Below are 20,129 nucleotides of genomic sequence, written 5' to 3' on the forward strand. Positions count from 1 at the left end.
AAAACAATCTGATTAGAGGGGAGAGGGCGGGTCACGCTCTGTCAGGCTGGACTGAACACTTCGCGTTTGTGTATAAGCTCAAGTGAATGATTGCATAAAGATAAAGTCAACAATGTTTGATGTTTATGCTTCTACATCCCACACATATGTAGAAGGAATGGGATTTATGATTAGCTGTTGATTATTTTATTAGTTAGCTGATTGATCAATTCCTAAAGAAGTGATCATGACGACCAAGAGCCAAAGGTGACAGAGTCAACTGTTTGGTGCACACCAGTGTGGTTGTCTATGCGCAAGGATTTGTATGCCTTTTTTTAAGAGATGGAACAGTGGATAGAGTCAGAAATAAGGTAGAGAGAGCGAGAGAGAGAGAGAGAGAGAGAGAGAGAGAGCCAGAGAAATGGAGAGAAAGCGCATTCATGATTCAGACACCCTTTCAGTTCACCACCAAATGCTAATAAATGTCCCAATCCCCAACTTTTGTTTTTGGAGTTAAAATGTGTGGTTTTCAGTGAAGTGTCAGTAAAGTTGATGAACTGTTAGAAATTGTTTCCATGACTTCTGTATGAATAAAAACCCTGCTCTGTAAGGTCACAGAGACCTTGACTTTCACCATCAGAATCGAAGCACCTTAAGCTGATTAGACATCTGTGCCAAGTTTGAAGAAACTCCTTCAAGGCTTTCCTGGGATCTCACATTTACAAAAAGAGGATGGACCTTCAAATAAAAACACTTTCTGATACACAGATGAACCCATAGTGAAAACTTTGTTATGTCAAAAGACATTTCAATAACTCGTGTGTGTATGATTCAGTGATTCTGAAGCTCTGCTGGATTTCTGCTGCCATTCTTTAAAAACACACAACTCACATTTGCACACACAGGCCCGGTCCATCATCCAGATGAGTGACTGGCAGTATTCACAGTATGTGGGGATGCTGTACTGGGTGGACTTGAAGATGTGGCCGTTATGCTCCTCCACCTGCAGGGGGCAGCAGAGCACAGGTTCATTTAGAGTTCACCTGAATTTTTTCTTTACCACTCATGTCTGCGTTCCTTTCTTTCCTTTTTTTTAAAAGCTTTTCTATTCAGGTCACTGATGTATTTATATCATGTTATTCCAAAGAGCATAAATTAAGGTGTAGAAGGGTTTGCCGTTCCAGGAAAAAGTTTATATTTCATTGTAGTCATGAGGATGAATGACTTACAATGTCTGTGTCCTTTTTCCTCCGCTTCTTGCGTTCAGGTTTTGGAGCCTGCTGCAGTAAGAAAAACACAAAAAGTGATGAGCAGATATGTTTAAAAATTAATGTATTATATTTGGAAGCATTATGTATAAATGCTGTGCACAGAAGTGTACGTTTGTAAAGTCACTTTAAGGAAACCTTTCCACGTCCACGTGACAAAATGAAACTCTTTATTGAGCTACATTCAACAGCTGACTTGTATTGCTTCACGTTTATCCCAAAGCTGTCTTTACCTTGCTGAGCATGCTGTCCAGAGGCTTGTACTCTGTCATGAACTCATCCAGGAAAACTTTAAAGGTGTTGACCCACACTTTGACAGGAGACTCTCTCCAGTCCCTCTGCTCCTGTCGCATAGTCTTCTCCAAGATCTGCTCGAACAGAGCGTACAGGTCTTTGTAGCGGATACTCTTACCATCATCCATCTAAGGAGAAACAAGACAAGACAGGATTATAAGAGGTGTGCATTATCTCCTTAAATATAATATACTCTTATACAAGGCCGACATTTTGCGTATCAGTATGATTTTAAAGAATGTCTTCTCAGTGTAAAAGCAGTTTGCAGCACTTACGGCGAGTGCAGTCGAGTAAGAGTTGAAAATGTTGAGACGGAACTCCTTCAAAGCCTTTTTAAAGACAACATCCACCATGGTGTCCTTCTTACTGTCCTCTGTGTCCAAGTCGTTGATCTGAAATATAACACCAAAATTGTTATATTTAAAGGTTGAAAAACAAGTGATATGATTAATATAAAGAGAGCATGCCAAGGGGGAAAAGGTGAGAATGAAGCCAGAGGAGGAGTGCTGTCAGTCGGACAAGGGGCAGGGCCTCCTCCTGTCGAGCTCTGGTTCTTCTCCTCCAGGCTTGAAGAGGGGGTAAAAGGTGAGAATGAATCCCTTCATAAAGAGAGCAGCAGAGAGGATGTGTGGCCGTACCTTCTTCATTAGGAAGTCGTTCATGCTCCTGTAGTCGTTGGTGCAGGTGAGGATCTGCAGCGAGTCGTTCTGCCACTGAGCCGGCTCCAGAGCCACGCTGCTAATCTTTACGCTGCGCCTTCGCTTCACCTTAGGGGACGGCTCCTTGTTCTCCTTCAGTTCCCTGAACCCTCGATCCAGCGTCAGGTCAGGACTGCAGGGGGGCGACATGTTTTCCTGACCTGCACAGAGGAAGACAATCCATATCATTTCAGACATTTTCTAAGCAGAAACATCAATATGCTGATTCAAGCTTTGAAAATGTTAGCTTGTGTTCTTATCTTTGTGATAAATGACAGCAAATAAAGAGTCTTTCAGGTTTGAACTGTTTGGAGCCAAAATAGAAAACTGAAAACATCACTTTGAATTCTTTGAAATTGTGATTGGCTTTTTTTGGACCATTTTACTGAACAAAAAGATGCATCTGCAACCACTGTGTTGAATAACACACCGTCTCCCAGCAGTGGTCCCGTATCTCCATACTCTGCATCCACTGAATCAGCCCCACAGATCAGCTTCTCTCTGGATGTCTTTTTATCTGCGTACTTGGTCTTTCCCCAGAAACGCATCTTACCACGAACCCTGATCAGAAAAAAAGAAGACTCTGAGTTGGAAGAAAGCTGTCTTCAAAATGTTCAACATTTAAGTGAAAAACAATACGTATTAAATTCTATGGAGATTAAGGCTTAAGTGAAATAAGGTTTAGGATAAAACAAACCTCCCATCCTGCGAATTCTTGCGCATTGAGTCAGATTTGCCCAAGTCTCCCGATGACATGACTTTGTTGAGTTTCTTTAACTCCTCAGTGCTCGCAGGCTGAAACAACATGAGGTACAATAAAATGGTAAAGTCATGGCTGAACTGAAGAAAAGCCTCCCGACTGTGCACTTTCATGTGGTCTGGTTTGTTTATATCTGAGGTCAAGTTCAGACCAGTAGATGGCAGCATCACATCACTGCAGCAGCACAATATGTTGTTCAATAACAGCGATGTACTGTATGGTCTTTAGTTTAATCACAACTATTTAACAGTGATAATAGGTTAACTTACAATAACACATTAAACAAACTAGACTTTTTAAGCATGGGATAATATGTTTATGCAGGACGACAGCAGTTAAAAGAAAGAAACAGTTCGTTAAAAAGTGACTGATATCCATTCCAAGGATTTAGTACATTTGGTTTCTGAGCAGTGTTACTCCTACAAGAGAAAATATAGTGAAATTAACATGCAAGTATTGTTAGTAGATAAGGAGGGATTAGTCAAGCAGAATAGTCACTGTTTGAACTGTTAGATAAAGAGAAGTGTGTTAGAAGAGAAACATAGTTAAAGGATTAATATCTCACGAGGAAACACATTCCAAAACTTTGTCATGCATTTATCAGGATGTGTGACGTGAAATGAACCGTCTCTGTTGACAATGATCTCTAAAGTGATCGTGCAACCAATCAACTATCAGGTATATGTTTGGTTGACCGTCTGAAGTTCATGTCAACACATGAAATTGAAAGTCTTTTTGAAAAAATGTGTTTTGGTTCTATCATCAATCACCATTTCAGAAGGTGTTTCAAAATGTCTTTGAAAAACCTGCCTTGAAATACTTTGAAATGTCTTCCACCCTCATGAGAAGTGACAGTGCGTTAAGTTTTGAAGCTCAGTTTGAGTCAGACGTGTGCTCCTCTCTGCTGAAGGGTTAGACGTGTCAAAGAGAAGTCACATTCAGGAACATAGAGAGGAGGACTGGCAGCTTCGTTGGCGCCTGTTACCATGTCTGAGTCACTGAAACAGAACTCTCCTAAGCCCGCATCAGTGGAGTTCTGTTTGGAGAGCGGCAGAGAGTAATGACGGGGGCTGATGGGGCTGTCGGCGTCATTGTCTTCCTCGTCTGTATCGCCCCCCACTGAGGTGATTGGGACGCGGGTGAGGAAGTCGGAGCGGGTCCGAGCCATTCTGGCTTTCTTTTTTTGGCCCACTCTGCCAACCTAAAGTTTGTTAAAAGTGATAACAGCATGATGATATTTAAAAAAGTGTTTTTCAAAACCTGTAGACATTTTGTTCCTCCTCATGTGTGTCAGTTGTTTCGTTTCAAATGAACGTTTGGATGATTATTAGTCATTTACAGGACAATAGACTGTGTGAAAGAAGTAAGAGTAGCCACTTTAATGCCGTTGTCGTTGAAAGAACGATAATAATGATCATTGTTTAACCTGAATTGCACATACATTCAGACAAGAGTCTAGGGTGTGCAATGATACACCTCTCGTCTGATAGAAAGGACACCAGGTAGCAACATGTGAACTGCAGGGTAACCAAGCTTTAAGCATACCATGTGTTACCATCTACAATATTATTAACAAGAGCATGATTTGGAAAAGGAACCTGTTTGTAAAACTCATTAGTAGATTGACTACAGAGGTTACAAATCAAGTCAAGGTAGGGTTATTTTCTCAGATTCAAATCAGACCGTTTTTGTAACTCGGGCAGTTGCCCCCTGCTGGCCATTAGTGAAAATGCAGGTCTACGTCCTGTGGATTAGCATTACTTTTGGAGCTATGTATATTTCTTCCATACAGTGTATGTTCACAACAAATTAAAGGCACAAAAGCAAGGCCACAAACACATGCTTCATGTCTTGTTTTCACAAAAAAAGAACTGAGTGTGATGACTCACATCCCGAGGTTTTGATCCTTTAGAAGGTTTTGGTGCCGGAGTGGGACTCTCTCGTGGCGCGGTTGCAGGTGTTTCTTTTGGAACAGCATCAGCGTCAAACCTGAGGGACAAAAAAGGGAAAAACAAAAGACAACGTTCTTATTAATACGAATCTTCAAAAAGAGCTCAAATCAGAGTGTCAAAATATAGAGTAAGTAAGTATAGAGTAAGGGGGAAACTTTATTCAAAAAAAAAAAAAAAAAAAACATCAACAAATTCACTACTCACTTTGTAAACGTGACGTTGTCTTTTGGGGAGAAGAAGATGTTGCCTGGTTTCTCTTTCATATTGACTGCCGTGCTTTGATTACTTGCGGGCTTCTTCACCGATGTTCGGACCCTGGTTCCTCCATCTTTGGTCTCCAGGGTGAGTTTGGGTGCCCAGCCCTCGGTTGTAGGCCTGCGTCTCTCTCTGGGAGCTGATGCTGGTGGTGGAGGCAGCTGTGGGCGGGGCGTCTGGCCCTGGATGTCTACACCTGGAGGAGAGTGGACTAATGGGGGCGTGGAGCTAGATTGCGTTCTGGCGTGAGGAGTGACTCCTGCCGTCCTCTCTATCAGCAGCGAACTGGGTCTGAGTGGCTTTCCAGATGTCGCGGTTCTACCAGCATCTTGTCCACCCTGTCGACTCTGCTGGATCTTGTTCAGAGCTTCTCCTCTCTGTTTCTCAAACATGTCTCTCTCGTACTGAGCGAAGACCAATCGCTGACGCTCCAGCGCTTCTTTCTGCTTCCTGATCTGCTCCATCATCTCCTTCTCGTTCTGCTGCTGCTGATTTCGCTGTCGCACCTCCTTCTCCTCGTTCAGTCGCACCAGCTTCTCGATGATAATCGGGTCGGCCTGTGGGGCAGCTCTAGGAGCATGGACGGGGCTTTGAGGCGCAGGAGCTGGTCCTGGTTTCTGTGGGGATGGCGTTAAATCCCCGGTCTGAGCTGCAGAATCTCGAACCTCCACAGGGGGACGGATGATATCACTCAGCTCCTCACTTAGTGGGGTTTCTTTCTGCATACTGATGACCACCACCACTGGTCTTCTTGTTGATTCTTTCCTTTCTTTGACAGGCTTGATAACAGTCGTGGTGGTGGTGGTTGTTGAAATGGCTGCCTCCCGGGTTGGTTGATCTTTTTCTGCAGGATGGACAGAGACGGCTGTGTTGCCCTCACTAGCAGGGACGTAAAAGGTAGGAAGGTAGTTCTCGTTTTTGGGCGGACTCGTGGGCACAAATGGGGCTGTCTGATCTATTTTTTTCTGGCCTTCACTACCTGCTCGAGCCACAGCATCAGACACCTCTGTCCTGTTTGGTTCGGCAGGCTTTGGGCTTGTTGAAAACACCTCTACAGGAAGCTCTGGATCGGGAGCAAATGAAGGCGGAGGCGAGAAGGCGTCCTCGCTGTCGGTCACCTCCTCGACAGCCTTTGGAGCCTCGTCTTCCATGCTGAGAAGCTCAAAGCTTCCTTTGGAGCTCTGGCTGTCGGGCGTTCCCTGGGGTGAGCATAAGGGCGGGGTCACAGAGGGCATCAGCTCCACAGACCAGCGCCTCTCCTCAGTTGGCGACGACGGACCACCGCTTGTCGCCCGCACTTTGAGGAGCTCCAGGCTGAACTTGGCCTGCTCCAGCTCCCTCATCCGTCGGCTCTCTCGCTTGGCACGGGTGGTCTTCTGGCTGGGCTCGTCTATGGTCCTGGACCTCTCTCGTACCACCACACCTGACGTCTGGATCGCTTCAGTTTCCACTTGAGAGATGCTCTCCGTCGTCTTAGCATGCTGTCTTTCTTCTCCTTCCTCCTTTTGTGCCCCCTCCTGGCTACTGACGATTTTGAGGCTCCTTTCCCGCTGCTGGTAAGAAGGATCCTCCCATGTGCTGAGATCCATTCCCATGATTCTCTCCTCCTCTTCCTCTGGAGAGAGACTCACCTGGCCATTCTGAAGCACTTTCTCCTCATGCTCCTTCATCTCCTTCAGTCTTTGATCTCTTAGTTTTTTGAAGCTGTCAAAAGAAAAGGCAGGATTACAACTTTCCATGATGTGAATGAACTCCAGCTCTCATCAAGATACTGTATTCTAAACAGGTCGAGTTCATAATGAAAAATGTGTGCCTGAAGTTTTCACTGAATCTCGAGTCTGATTTAGTTCTCGCTCTCAGCAGCTCAGCTAATTGTTACAGCTTTGAGGTGGACTGCTTGCGTCATTGCACGCTCTGGTCTATAAGCAGTCTGAACAATGACTTAATACAGTGCAGGAGCTGAGCACAAAGATTAATCTGCTTTTTTTCCACCAGATTAAGAAAAATAATGCATTCTTGAAAGCTATTTTTGGAGCATAAAGCTTTAATAGAATGCAGTGTTGTTTTCTTTTGTTATACTCAACTCATCCATACTTTGCTTTTCTAAAGTAAAGGGTCATATTGTGTGGTTTTACCTCTGCCTCGTGAGGTAGCCTCTGCTGTTAGCCTGCAGCTGTACTACAGCTCCATACAGACACAGGTATGCTTCTCTGGCCTGATGACAGCGCCAGGCCGTCTGAATAACCAGAGCCGCTGAGCAACGTCTGGAGAGCCATAACCTCCACGCTCTCTGCAGCACCACAGCCGCCTCCCTCCACAGCCTGATCCTCTGACGCTCTCTGTAACCTCGCCAGTGAGTCTGCAGACATGTCGCTGCCCGCTGCTGAACAGAAGGATCGAAATCCTCCTCCTCATCTTCCTCTTCTTCCATGGGCCGGTATGAGTGCCACCATTTCTGTATGGAGATAATGGAAACGATGTATTATTCTCAAGCCGTTTTGATCCTTAATGTCCTTTACATCAGAACCTTTGTTCACGTTCACTGGCTTCAGACACAAGGAGTCCAAATGTCTTCACCATTGTCTTCATCATTTAAATGTCTTTGTTTAGGAATGAAAAAATATTAAATCCCAACAAGACTGACACGCCTTTAAGAAAGAAGCTGATTTAAACTTTATTATAAAGCTTATTTACAGTTCAGTGAGTTTAAAGTCAGTTCATTGTCTGCTAGAAATCTGCAGCAAGTGCTGAAATAAAATAACTATTATATTCAAACCAATGCTGATCTTTTCATCAGACTGAACATTGGAGTAATAACACGTTATACATTTTATTCAAACAAATAAATAAAGAGAGGCGCTGGTGTGATTGTGGTTGGTTAACACACCCCATGTACGGGGCTGCGGTCCTCCAGGCGAGCGCCCCGTGTTTGAATCTGCTCCCACTCTCTCTCTCCCTGATTTCTGACTCTATCAGTCTGTCTCTACAATAAAGGAATAAAAAGGCCCCCTTCCCTCCAAAAAATAGAAATAATTTAAGGTAAGCTAACACTGCATTGATTTGAAGTGACTTAGTAGGATTAGAAGCAGCATGTTTGCATTTACCATGGACTGTGAAATTACTGGATTTGAAGAGTAATGGTCAAACGACATCTTGTTTAAACCAAAATTACAGACATATATATTCAAATCAAGTACAATTATGTTACAGAATGCAAAGTGAAGAAAAAAAAAGAATATATATATCAAGAAGTGTGAGATCTCTCGCTGCTCAGTTGAGAACAGGAATTCTTCCTCTGACAGACTAAAAAACATCCCATGAGGCACTTTGTGATTCAGGAGAGTCGAAAAGGAATCTCATTTTCTTTTGAAGTGTCCTTTTTATGATGAGCAGGAACACCTTAAATGAATAAAATGTCCACTCAGAATCCTGATATTGATATTATACATATTTTTCTCATCTAGTATTTTTCAAACCTTACAACCACACCCAAAACTAACACTGAATTATTGCTCTCTCTCTCTTTAAGGCGCACAGAGGAAAGCTTACAAAGAGCTGTGATGATGAAAAAATAATCCACTGTACCTGGATGCAGAGTGCGGCATCTCTCATTCTGACAAACTGCTTCCTCTCCAGCCGGGCTCTGAAGCGCCGCTGCAGCGTGACGATACGTCTGAGAACTTCTGTGTGCAGTAAGGCCTGCAGCTGCTGGCGCTCAGCCTCCCGCAGAAACACCTGAGGGAAGAGTCACACTTCATGAAGAGCAGAGTTGACTGACCACTCGCAGATATATACACACACCCACGCTAGCTGAATATACTGTCACAAGAATGTCAGGTATGATCCTCTAATTACATAGACAGCATCCTGAAGGCATGGACCCCTCCATCATGCCTCATTCATACTGAAGACACACCTAAAGTGGGGCACTGACTTCATTACATCCTTCTTTTCTCTCGAGGAAAGATTCCTTCAGGTAATATGAGGTTATGTCCAACACGGTCCTTTCCTCATGTCCATTACTCTATTTATACTTAATGTCATTCACATGTTTAATAAAGTGAGACAGTTTAAGTCAGTTCAAACCCCCACACATGTTTAGTAAATACATTTAGGGGTCTTGGACTTCATTTCCCAGATTCCTTTAAGCGGCAGCATGAAGCAATACATAGTAGAACATAAAACAGATAATAACATACAGCACAGTATTTTTCACTGGTGTCACCAAACAATGAAGCAGTTCACTTCAGCACTGTGATGCTGAAACATTTCATCTAACTTCTGAACCATAGATTGTGAATTTATAAAATTTATTGAATTACATTCTTGATAATATAGCTGTAAACATGATTTTTTTTGTTATACCATTTCATTTTCTGCATTTCACATAACTAAACATATCTCACTTTGTCTTAGAAATGTCCAGAACAAGCTATTTGATAAACTCACACAAACCTACAACTCTGTGTGATAGTTTTGGTGCAAATAGAAACTTCTGAGAGTTGAACAAAGCTCAGCCTTTAGCCTCCACGTGTCATGATTGTGTAATGTGTATTTTCATGTATTGCCCTTGAGTGACCTGAAAGGCGCTTCAAATTAAATGTATTATTATTATTATTATTATTATTATGATGAAAACATGAAGTAGATGTTAGAGGAGAGGGATGGGCCACCTTAAAAACAGTGTCCCACTGTATTTGTTCCTCAGTTGATTTTTTAAGAGCTGTCGAGAACAAAGTAGAAAACCGGGCTCTTACCATTGTCTTTCCCACTTGGTACCCATCTGGTTGCAGGTCGAGCTGGTCCAGACACTCTTGGATGTCCTCTCTGGTGGCCCTGGTGCTCTCTGGGAGCAGCACACTGAAGTGATGAACAAAGTCCTGTCAAGAAAGCAAGGAGATCAGGTGTTAGTAAGGAAAACCCCACATAGCAGTGATTCTCAGCGTTGTGTCTCATCGTCAAACATTAGTTCAGTAAAAATATAGAAAATCACAAACATGAAAACATTTGACTCGATGGTCCCCAAAGCCCACTGAAAGGTTGAACGTTTGCACTTCAGGTGGCTTCAGTCCTTTATTTGATAACAAATAAAAATCCTATGACCTAACTCGAATATTTGTAAATATATATGAAATAAAACTAAGGGTGCTGGTGGTGCGGTGGTTAGTGTGAGTGCACTGGTACATTGAGTTAACAGTTTTGGATCGATAGTTTGGATTTTTTCTGCCCAAGATTTCTATCCTTATTATTTTTTTGGCGTTTTTATGCCTTTATTGTAGAGGGAGGACAGTGGATAGAGTCGGAAAGGGGGAGAGAGAGCGGGGAGAGACATGCGGGAAATGGGCCACAGGCCGGACGCGAACCCGGGCCGCCCGCGCGCGAGGACTGAGCCTCAATACGTGGGATCGCGCGCACTGCCGCTGCGCCACCGGCGACCCCTTGCCCAAGATTTCTGTTACTGTTTTCTGTAAGGAGTCCAACAATAGATTTACCTTGTCCTAAATTCAACAGATTTTCTAACGCTGATTCTATTGCTCACAAATCAGTCCTGATTCTAAAATATAACTCTTAACCGTGATGAGAAATTAAAGCAGAAGAAATAGCATCACAGAAAGCAGCTGTCAGGTCACATGTGGTTTCAGGTAAGAGTCCATGTTGTCCATATTTGCAGGGGTTCAAACATCACGACATAAATATGCTGAACTCCCACTCCTCAAACTGAGGCCCATTGTCTGTCTCCAATACTCTGAGCAGCCTGAGCTGCAGGGGGGGAGGAGAGGGAAACAGATGCTGTGTTTATATAACTACAAGCAAGGGGAGTGTTTCAGAGAGCCGACACAATGGAGAGGCTCTGTTCTGATGTCTGAAGAGTCAAACCAGCAGAGTTCTCCACTGTGATAGCATGCCCAAGATATTTCTCATTAGTGCTGACCGCAGCTCAAAATATTTTTTGGTAAATGACGATGTCTGATCCTAAAATCTGCTAAATGAGATCATCAAAATAGTAACATTTGGGGACTTTCCTTACTTGTGTCATGAAGATTGTTTGCAAAAGGTCAGTCTATACAAATAACAAAATACATCGTATTGTTTAAATACTATTTTACATGGATCATTTTATATACTTATAAGACTAAAAGGAGACATTCACTGAGAGACTGTACCTTTAAAAGAGAGGTGCTTCGGGATTCTAGGTAGTTATTTTGACCTCACTCACTGCACCGTGTGATATACATATTGGAGTGGAGAGTAAAGTTTTCTCCTCACTTATTGCACTCCAGACTTTTATGCATGTACTTTCTGTGAGGTGTAATTTGAACCTTGTAGGATTACTAGATGTTATGCTGGTAATCAGAGGGATAAATGGCTAAACAATTGTATTACTTTACCTCATTCAGGATACACTGGGTGTTACAAATAATGATCAATTCCATTTTCATTCCTGTGTGCAGCAGGAGTTCTCTGGATCCAAGAAAATATAACCTGAACTCGCTGCACTGCTTTAGTAAATAACATTGTGTGCATGGAAAATAAGCTGTAGTTAAAGAAGCAACTCACAGAGTGACTTAATCTTTGCCTCAAACCTCCACAACACATGACTGGCATGAGTTTACACAAAACCATAAAATGGAAAGTGGGAGTGATCCTCTTCTGAAAGGTTTTCTGTCCAAAAGCTTCCCCCCCAATCAGCACTAAACATGATCTGTGTTATTAGTCAGTATTTCTCACAGGGGTGACATCATTTTTAAAAGAGCCAGTATGGTTAAGATTGTTGCCACACCACATCCCCCATTATCCCCTCTTGACACAACACAGAATGGATCCAGGCTTCGACAAGATGATTGATCACTGGAACCGAAAAAAAACCTGATGGAAAACTGAGTTTTGATCTGAACCTTTATGGATGTGAGCAGTGAGGTTGATTGTGTATAACAGTTCAGCCAGCGCAAACACGCTAAGAGGAAAAGTGTTATACATATATGCGGACGCTTAACGTCTTCCATCCTTGCGCTCAAAGAATCTTTTCCTTTAAGATATTTTGCATTTCTTAACATATAAGAACGGATGCAGTGGGTCTGTTGTAACTTCTCAGGGGAATTTCATCATTTTAGAATGAGCTACAACAGTTATATAAATAAAGGTCAGTGCAGGAGTCATGGTTGGTGACGTTATAATATACTGAAAGGGAGTCATTTTGCTGCATTATTTCAATCAAAACATTGTTTCCCAGGAAATGCCAAAACTGAATTTTTTGTTTATTGTAGAAATTATAAAAGGGATACAAATCAGATCATCTTTAAGAGTATCTACAGGTTCAAACCTGTGTGTGTGTGTGTGTGTGTGTGTGTGTGTGTGTGTGTGTGTGTGTGTGTTTTACCTTGAAGCTGTACTTGATGTTGTAACCTGATTGTCTGATGCGCACAGTCTCCAGCATGCCTGTGTACCGCAGCTGCCTCAGCACCAGGTTATCGTTAAACCTCAAAGGCAGCTGAGAGCGAGAGAGAGCGAGAGAGAGCGAGAGCGAGAGGGGGGGGGGGGGGGGGGAGAATGAGGGGAGAAGGATGGAGAAAAGGGGAGAAGCGACGGAAAGCAGATGTTATGGAGAGAGAAGAAGGGAGAATGTATGAATTAGTAAAGTTTTAAATTAAAAAATAAAGCTTCAGAAACCAAACCCAATCAGTATCCAGTGAGCATGTTTTACCTTATCAGCATTGGAACGGATGCACTTCACAAAATAAGGCTCAGACTGACCCAGAGTCTCCATTAGCTTATTGAGGGAGGCCTGCAGAGGGAGACACAAATACAAGATGTTAAAAACAACACAAAGTCACTATAGGGCACACATACATTAAATTAACAGACAGCTTGCTTATGTTAGTCCAGTGCTACATATCTGCACAGAAAGTTGATGATGTAATCCCCTTTTAAAGTCTCGGGTTTGGTGTCCTCAGCATCACCATCTTGTTCATTTTGGAACCAGAAGTGACCATATTTGGCCAACAGGGTGGAAGTATTGATACATTATCTTAAAGTATGCATATATGGTACAACAAGTGTGTTGCAAAATAGCAACCCCTGGTGTTGAAAAATAAAGCCAAGACAGAAGTGCAAAAATTGTCGTTTACAGAGGGCCCACTTGAGCCAAATCAGGTGGTTTTGTCCACCTTAAAATAGACGTGTAAGAAAAAAAAATCTTTGCTATAAGATTGACGTCCTTGCCTGAAATGATAAATAATTGCATTATGTCTATGAAAAATGTGCGCGCAGTATTTCCATAGTGTAATTCTCCTGTGTGTGAACACGTGTGCCAGCATGTGTGTTTGATAATTCAGTGGTGGGAGGAATTCAGTGTCCTCCCCCTCCACTGGAGATTAAAGCAATCAGCGCAGCACAGGATGTGGGAAGTGAAGTCATCCACACACACAGACTGGGGCCCGGGCGACGTGCCAGAGGGGCCTCAGCGCTCGTCTACACCTCCAACAGCCACAGCGCACAGTTCACTTTCAAAGAAATCTGGCACTTGGTTGGTTGTTACATATTTGTATTCTGTGCCGGCGTGTAACCTGCTGTAAATGAGACCTATAGAGGCCAAATTATTCTGAATGTTACTGAAAGTTGTCAGACTCACTTATCTCTCAAGTGCTTTCAAAAAGTCTTCTATCAACAGATGCCTTAATGGAGAGCAGAGGGCCACCGATAAACAGGTTTTCTGCGTCTCTTAAAGCTTCTGTGCTGATTTTTTTAGCTGGTTATGAAATTAATGTTGATGGTTCTTAATCCACTTTAAAAGCAAGTGAGACCATCAGTAAAAAGATAGGCGATTTCTATATCATTGTTTTTAATTGTTTGAGCTACTGCCAGGAGGGTAGCTCGGGGGTGAAGGGGAGTGTTTGCAGATTGAGCTACAGCTTTGACCAAAAAAAACATTTTACTTTTTCTCTGAGGCATTTATAAAATGTTTTTCTTTTTCTTAAGTTTGCAGACATTATGTCAGACATTTAAGACATTTGGTTGGGTGTGTTTGAATTACGTAATAGATCCATCATGGACAAAAACAAGAACTAGAGAGTGGACAGACCGGCAGAGTCATGGAGTGATGTGTCCACCCACATTTAGATGGAAAGCACACTCTTTGTTTTGGTGGTTTTTTATGGTCACATCACTGAATGGCAAATCATCTGTGTATGAGTCAAACCTGGAATTGTGCGCTGATACTAGGCGGTTTCTTCTTCTTGTGCAGGTGAAGCAGCGACTTGGTGATGCGGTCGTGAAGTGTCAGGCCGCTGAGGTACTTCAGGGACTTTACATTCAGGAGATGCTTCGGAAGAACTGGCTTGGATTTGTAGTTTTTGTTCCTCCTGTATCGAACAAAACAAAAACACAAATGGTTTCAGCTATTTGAACACTTAGTGACATAAAATCAAGTTTCTTTTCCTTTGAATCAACCGGTGAGAAGAATTATTTAATCATTTGAGAAAATATCCCCATGCGAGTCGTATTCCTTTCAATGCAATGTATTCATCCCAGTGGGGAAATTCTCCTTTCACTTGCTCAGGGGTCAGGGTCAGATCAGATCAGCTCTTGTGGAGCTGGTAGGAATGCAGTGATCACTAAAGAACACTTCACAGGCCAGATGTTTGCTGACAGGGTTTGAACTCAGGTTTAAGTTAAAGGGGTCTTTAAGCCAAAGAATAAACAAATACAAGATTAGACAGTGCTAAAAAGTTCCACATTGTATAGATGTGAAAAAAGCAAAAAGCAAATCATTCACTTGTGTTTGGACACTTAAAAATGGGGCTATTGCCTAATCGCTGACTCTGAGGTATAGGGGAGTTCTTCACCCAGGGGTGACTGTGTATACATGTTGTTACTGACATGAGGATGTCGTGGGCTCTCTCAAGCAGTTTGCTGTTGGCAGAGTTCACAAAGATGCCGTCTTCTTCTGTGTTGGAGCCGCTGGTTGATAAACGGCTCTGTCGACTCAAGCGGCCGTTCCAGCCGAGGCCTGGAGAACTCCTGTGGACAAAAAAGACGGACCATAAAGATCAAATCTGAATTAAATGAAAACCTTTTACACTGCTTGCAACCATTGAAGTGGAACTTTTCCTGGAAATGGGACAGTTGTTTCAAATGTGTGCATGTCTCAATCACAGGTGTGACAGAAGGTGTTTTTCTTTTTGCTACATCTTTTGCTCTGCTGGACCTTAAAGAGCATCAAACTCTGCCTGGTATATATATATATATATATATATATATATATATATATATATATATATATATATATATATATATATATATATATATATATATATATATATATATATATATATATATATATATATATAGAGAGAGAGAGAGAGAGAGAGAGAGAGAGAGAGAGAGAGAGATTCCTCTCACACAGACTCAGTTTACTGAAGCCTCAGAGGGTTTGAACCTCAGGCCGCAAGGTGAAACCAAACCACCTGCCCAGAACAAAAGCAAAAACATGGGCGGTCAGGTCATACAGAAATCATTAACCATTCTGGGCTGTTTGAGCCCAGAGGAGAGGAGAGGAGAAAAAACAACATGGGTTAAAAAAAAGGAGAGAAATCTGCCTTGGTATCTTTCTTTGGGAAGAAAACCAGGTGGGACAAGTAGTGAGAGTGAAAACATTGAAAACTAAAGATTTCACTCAGAAGCCTTTGGTGAAGGGACAGGTGTTAAGATTGGTTTTTTTTAAAGAAGCTTGTAAAATAAGATAATCTTTGTCCTCATTGTGTTTACTTCATCTGTGTATTCAGAACATGATTTCTTCCAGGTATAAAAACATGCTAAATCAATTTGCTCTGTTTGCTGTATTTTTCCTGCAAAGTAGCAGCATGTCTGTAAAGACATTGGTCCAGGCCCAAATGTTTCAACAACTACTTGATGTATTTTATCTGCAAATGTAAGACTTTCATTGGGAGCATTAGCATGCAAGTGTTAGCATTTAGCTTGAAGCAAAATATCAGGTATAATATGCATCATATATAACCATTATAATGGTTATATAATTACAAACCAGTTTGTTTTCTTTGTGTTCAAGAAATAGTTGGCATGGGAAGCTGATTCATGTGTGGGGAAAAAAACTTAAAATAGTGTTTACTGACTTGAAAAACATTCTGGATGAACATTGTAAACAGAAAACTGGTCTAAAATGAGAATAGAGAGGGGTTTCCTGGCCTTTCCATAAGTTTTTCTATATGTGGGGCCCATTAAAGGGGACCAGACACTGGTTCTCCAACACCTCTCCGCTATCCTGACACACACACTCCCAGAGGAGTAGCACAGTTAATGGATGGTTTTTACTACCAACCTGCAATGCATTAGAATATAATAAATTACAGCAAAGAAGGTGAAGATGATGATCGACTGGGGAGAAATCTTCCCCAGTCGATCATGGATCTCAGTGAATGGTGACAGTACAATAAGTCTTTTGTAGTGACTGTTAATCTCCACAGTCTCTCTTAGAGCCCCATAAAGCTCTGCACTGTCCAAAAGCCCGTCCAGCCACCACGCACTCTGCAGGGGCTCCATATTTATCACTCCCCGGGCACTCCCATCTGAAGCATAGCTCTGCCTTTACATCACAGAGGAAGCAGCTGCACACAGTTTAGTGCTCTTACAGTCTGAGAGGATGAGCGTGGACGGCCAAGTGAGTAAGAGAGAGAGACAGAGTGAGGGCAGAGGTCGCAAATCACATTAAGAAGGGATTTTAACAGTCCCAGTCTGAGCTCCTGTGTAACAAAAGCTGTCTTGTACGAGCTGCTCTGTGCTACCAGTTGTGGCCCGTGCACCTCAAAGTCCGTGACTAATTAGAGGAGGTGGTGGACCGAGTTCTCGGCGAGAGCTAAGAGGGCAACGTACGGGGTCACAGCACAGTCTACCATCTTCATTTTAAAAGGCATGCCATGACTGTCTGAATGCCCAGAGGGGAATATTTTGGCATGATGATTAATAAATGTTACTAAGAGTAACATGTAATATCTGCAAGAAGGGTACCAAGAGGTATGTTGCTCTCTGTAATGTGCATTCGTAATTTTAGGAGACACCAAGCATAAATTTGACAGCAATGCAGTCAAACGCTCATTTTCTCCTCTGCTGCTGACTCACTAACAAAAACACAAGATGCTCTACGACTTCACTGTTAATTTTACCCAGAAACAATGCAAAACTAAATATGTCTCATTAGGTTTTATCGTCAGGTTAGCAAACACAGTGTTTCCTCTTTGTGTGGTCATTTCTCATGCATTTTACAAATACAGTCCTTCCTTATCAGTGAAACTGACTTTTATTCATGTATTGTTTTTCCTTGTATAAGTCATAAAAAATGAGTAATTTATTAATTATGATTCACCCTGATGAATTATTGAAAGGTTGATAAAAAGTATTGAACTAACTTTTACAACATGTCAAACACAGATCAGACTCTTACCGCGGTGAGAGCTCATTGATGGTGTTGCTCCCCTGAAGGTCAGAAAGCGGAGTACGTGGACTCCTTCTGGAAACACCTGATCACGAACACACAAGTTGGCATCATGGGAAGAACACAAAATAAAACAGACACACACACACACACACGCACACACACACACACACACACACGCACACACACACACACGCATATACACACACACACTGGCACACAAAATCACAGAACCGACATGAAAGCAGACAATCCGATCCTTTAAAGCCTTCCCAAACATAAACCACTCGACACCACGACACACTCCAGTGTTATTGCAATGAATGTTAAGTGCCTTTTTATTGAAAATATGATCTACTGCAGGTGATCAGGTGATGTCATGTTGAAACAAAGATCTGTGAGGTTAACAGTGAGTAGCTGGTGTTAGTTTTCATTTATGGAGGATGATACTGAAGCGTTATTTAGTTTGATCTGGACTTTAGCTCGTCACTGAAAATATCAACAAAGTCATAATTATCAGACAGTTTCAGGATTGAATCCTAAAACCCAGAAATAAATGAGTGTGCTTTGATAAAAACACAGCGTGTAAAGTTTTTACAAGAACATTTTTAGCACTTGAATACAAGCTGCTAAACGAGACGACACAACACAGATTGTTAGTGACATTTAAAGTCATGACGCACGGACACTTGTCAAGCTGTGAGGGTGACATTGTAGTGATGTAATGGTGCTGTGGTTCATTGAAAGAGTATTGCTAGTTTTTTGTTTTTTTATTTCCCCTAATTTTTTCTCCAATTTCCTCTCAGGGCTAAATAATCTTATCTATCTTATAAACTTATACATTTTTATAAATATATCTATCTTTATAAGCTTGATCTATCTGTGTAGGGGGCTGCAGAAATGTATGCTTTAAAAAGTCACAGCAGTGGGGTTTATTTGTGAAGATAAACATGTTTAAGAAATGAATAATAAAACATTTTTCTACAGAGGTTTTTATTTGCAATGATCCAAAATGTTATAGAAAATGTCACTGGCTTTTTGTTGAGCAAACCTGTAAGTAACAAGCCGACAAAAAAACGTAATCCATGAAGAATAAGAAATCTAATGTGTAGTAGTATGGCGGAGTTAATATCGAGGCAAACTTAAAGATATTTTTTAAACAATTTAAGAAAGTGTTTAATTAAGACTGCTTTATTGAGTTACTACAGTGTGATGGCTTTTTTTCCCAGTAAGAAGCCTACAGTTACAGGACAACGTGATATACTGTAATAATCAATCAGTTATGGTGATGAGAAATCAGAGAAACTACTTTGTGTGTTAGCCTACTTTAAAAGCAATCTGAGAGAGCCCTTAATGGGGTGACTTAAGCGTGTACCGTTTTCAGTTTCATCACTTTGTACAACATATTCACTCTCATCTGGAGCTGCAGGGTGGCACAAAACAAAAAGACACAAACACATCTGGGTGTCATAAAACATTTGGAGAACAAGTGTGACCCTTTGAAAGAAGCGTGATTGGTCGGCTGAATGCCCTGCACCACATTTAAAGCTGCCTGTGAGCAAGTTAGTGAGAATTACTTAACATCCGTGTCCCACTCCCAACTATGCCATGGATCCCCTCAGTCTATCACCATCACCAGCGTTTGTGGGATTAAGAGAAAGTGATCACAGGTGTGTGCTGTGGTGCATAAGCAAATATCCCAACATAAAGGTGAAGCTGTTGTGCTATTACTGACAATTACTCTTGATCAGGGTTAGCTGATACACCCATGCATTTCTCAGCTCGCCCTTTACTATCACAGTGTTAGTGACAGAATGGCTGAAGCATGCTGGCAAACAACTGGCAAAGACAATAGTACGAATGCATGCAGGTGCAATAAGAGGGAGAGGAGGGAGACAGAAGAGGGCGAGACCAACAAGCATCTAGTCTAATGATAGAAAATAAGAGCTGCGATATCAAAACACAGAGCAGAAAAAAAGGTGGGACTATTTAGAATTTGATCATAGACTGTATACAAGAAGTGGATATAGCATTTGGTTTTGATGTCAAGTCAATAACCTTTTCATACACGAAACGCTGCCGCCATTAAAGACATTTATATTGATTCCACAACAGAGATAAAGATATACACAGGTATATAGGAAATCAGAATAATGACCTAAATTCTCAGTTAATTTTGTTACCTCACAAAGGATTTTTAATGAGTTAATATTATATCAAATCGGTAATAAGAATTCAGCATGATGTTTATTAAGGGAAATAATTGTCCTCTGTAGAAAGAAAACGATTTTGTGTATTCTTCGACCTTCCTTATTCTACCTCATCTTTGACTGTGTTAACATTGCAGCATGTTAACATCAATACAAATGAAACATTATGACTAAAAGATTTGTTCCCGGAAGGAAACGAGCCAGGTGCAACACACAAGTTGGACAGTCCCGACGCACACTTGTGATTGAAATAAGCCATGACGCTGAT

The 20,129-nt window shown here is 41.7% G+C and overlaps 1 protein-coding gene across 7 annotated transcripts in view; it reads right to left on the minus strand.

The window, feature by feature from the left end:
• Window positions 1-20,129, minus strand: part of myo9aa (myosin IXAa) — a 100,640-nt gene that overhangs the window by 6,673 nt on the left and 73,838 nt on the right. For 4 of the 7 annotated variants that reach the window (XM_079339538.1, XM_079339537.1, XM_079339535.1 and 1 more), the window contains exons 16-34: window positions 19,027-19,074; window positions 17,661-17,736; window positions 15,083-15,223; window positions 14,403-14,565; window positions 12,909-12,989; window positions 12,585-12,695; window positions 9,964-10,086; window positions 8,792-8,941; window positions 7,342-7,661; window positions 5,156-6,910; window positions 4,889-4,988; window positions 3,985-4,200; window positions 2,937-3,034; window positions 2,670-2,800; window positions 2,180-2,400; window positions 1,817-1,933; window positions 1,481-1,669; window positions 1,209-1,259; window positions 871-982 (exon numbers count right to left, since the gene is read on the minus strand). In XM_079339538.1, coding sequence (XP_079195664.1) covers window positions 871-982; window positions 1,209-1,259; window positions 1,481-1,669; window positions 1,817-1,933; window positions 2,180-2,400; window positions 2,670-2,800; window positions 2,937-3,034; window positions 3,985-4,200; window positions 4,889-4,988; window positions 5,156-6,910; window positions 7,342-7,661; window positions 8,792-8,941; window positions 9,964-10,086; window positions 12,585-12,695; window positions 12,909-12,989; window positions 14,403-14,565; window positions 15,083-15,223; window positions 17,661-17,736; window positions 19,027-19,074 — 4,203 coding nt within the window. The remainder of the gene's footprint in view (window positions 1-870; window positions 983-1,208; window positions 1,260-1,480; window positions 1,670-1,816; window positions 1,934-2,179; window positions 2,401-2,669; window positions 2,801-2,936; window positions 3,035-3,984; window positions 4,201-4,888; window positions 4,989-5,155; window positions 6,911-7,341; window positions 7,662-8,791; window positions 8,942-9,963; window positions 10,087-12,584; window positions 12,696-12,908; window positions 12,990-14,402; window positions 14,566-15,082; window positions 15,224-17,660; window positions 17,737-19,026; window positions 19,075-20,129) is intronic. The other 3 variants (XM_079339539.1, XM_079339536.1, XM_079339540.1) reach the window with 2 other exon arrangements.

This window comes from Symphodus melops (assembly GCF_947650265.1).
Source record: "Symphodus melops genome assembly, chromosome: 3".
Classification (NCBI taxonomy): Eukaryota; Metazoa; Chordata; class Actinopteri; order Labriformes; family Labridae; genus Symphodus; species Symphodus melops.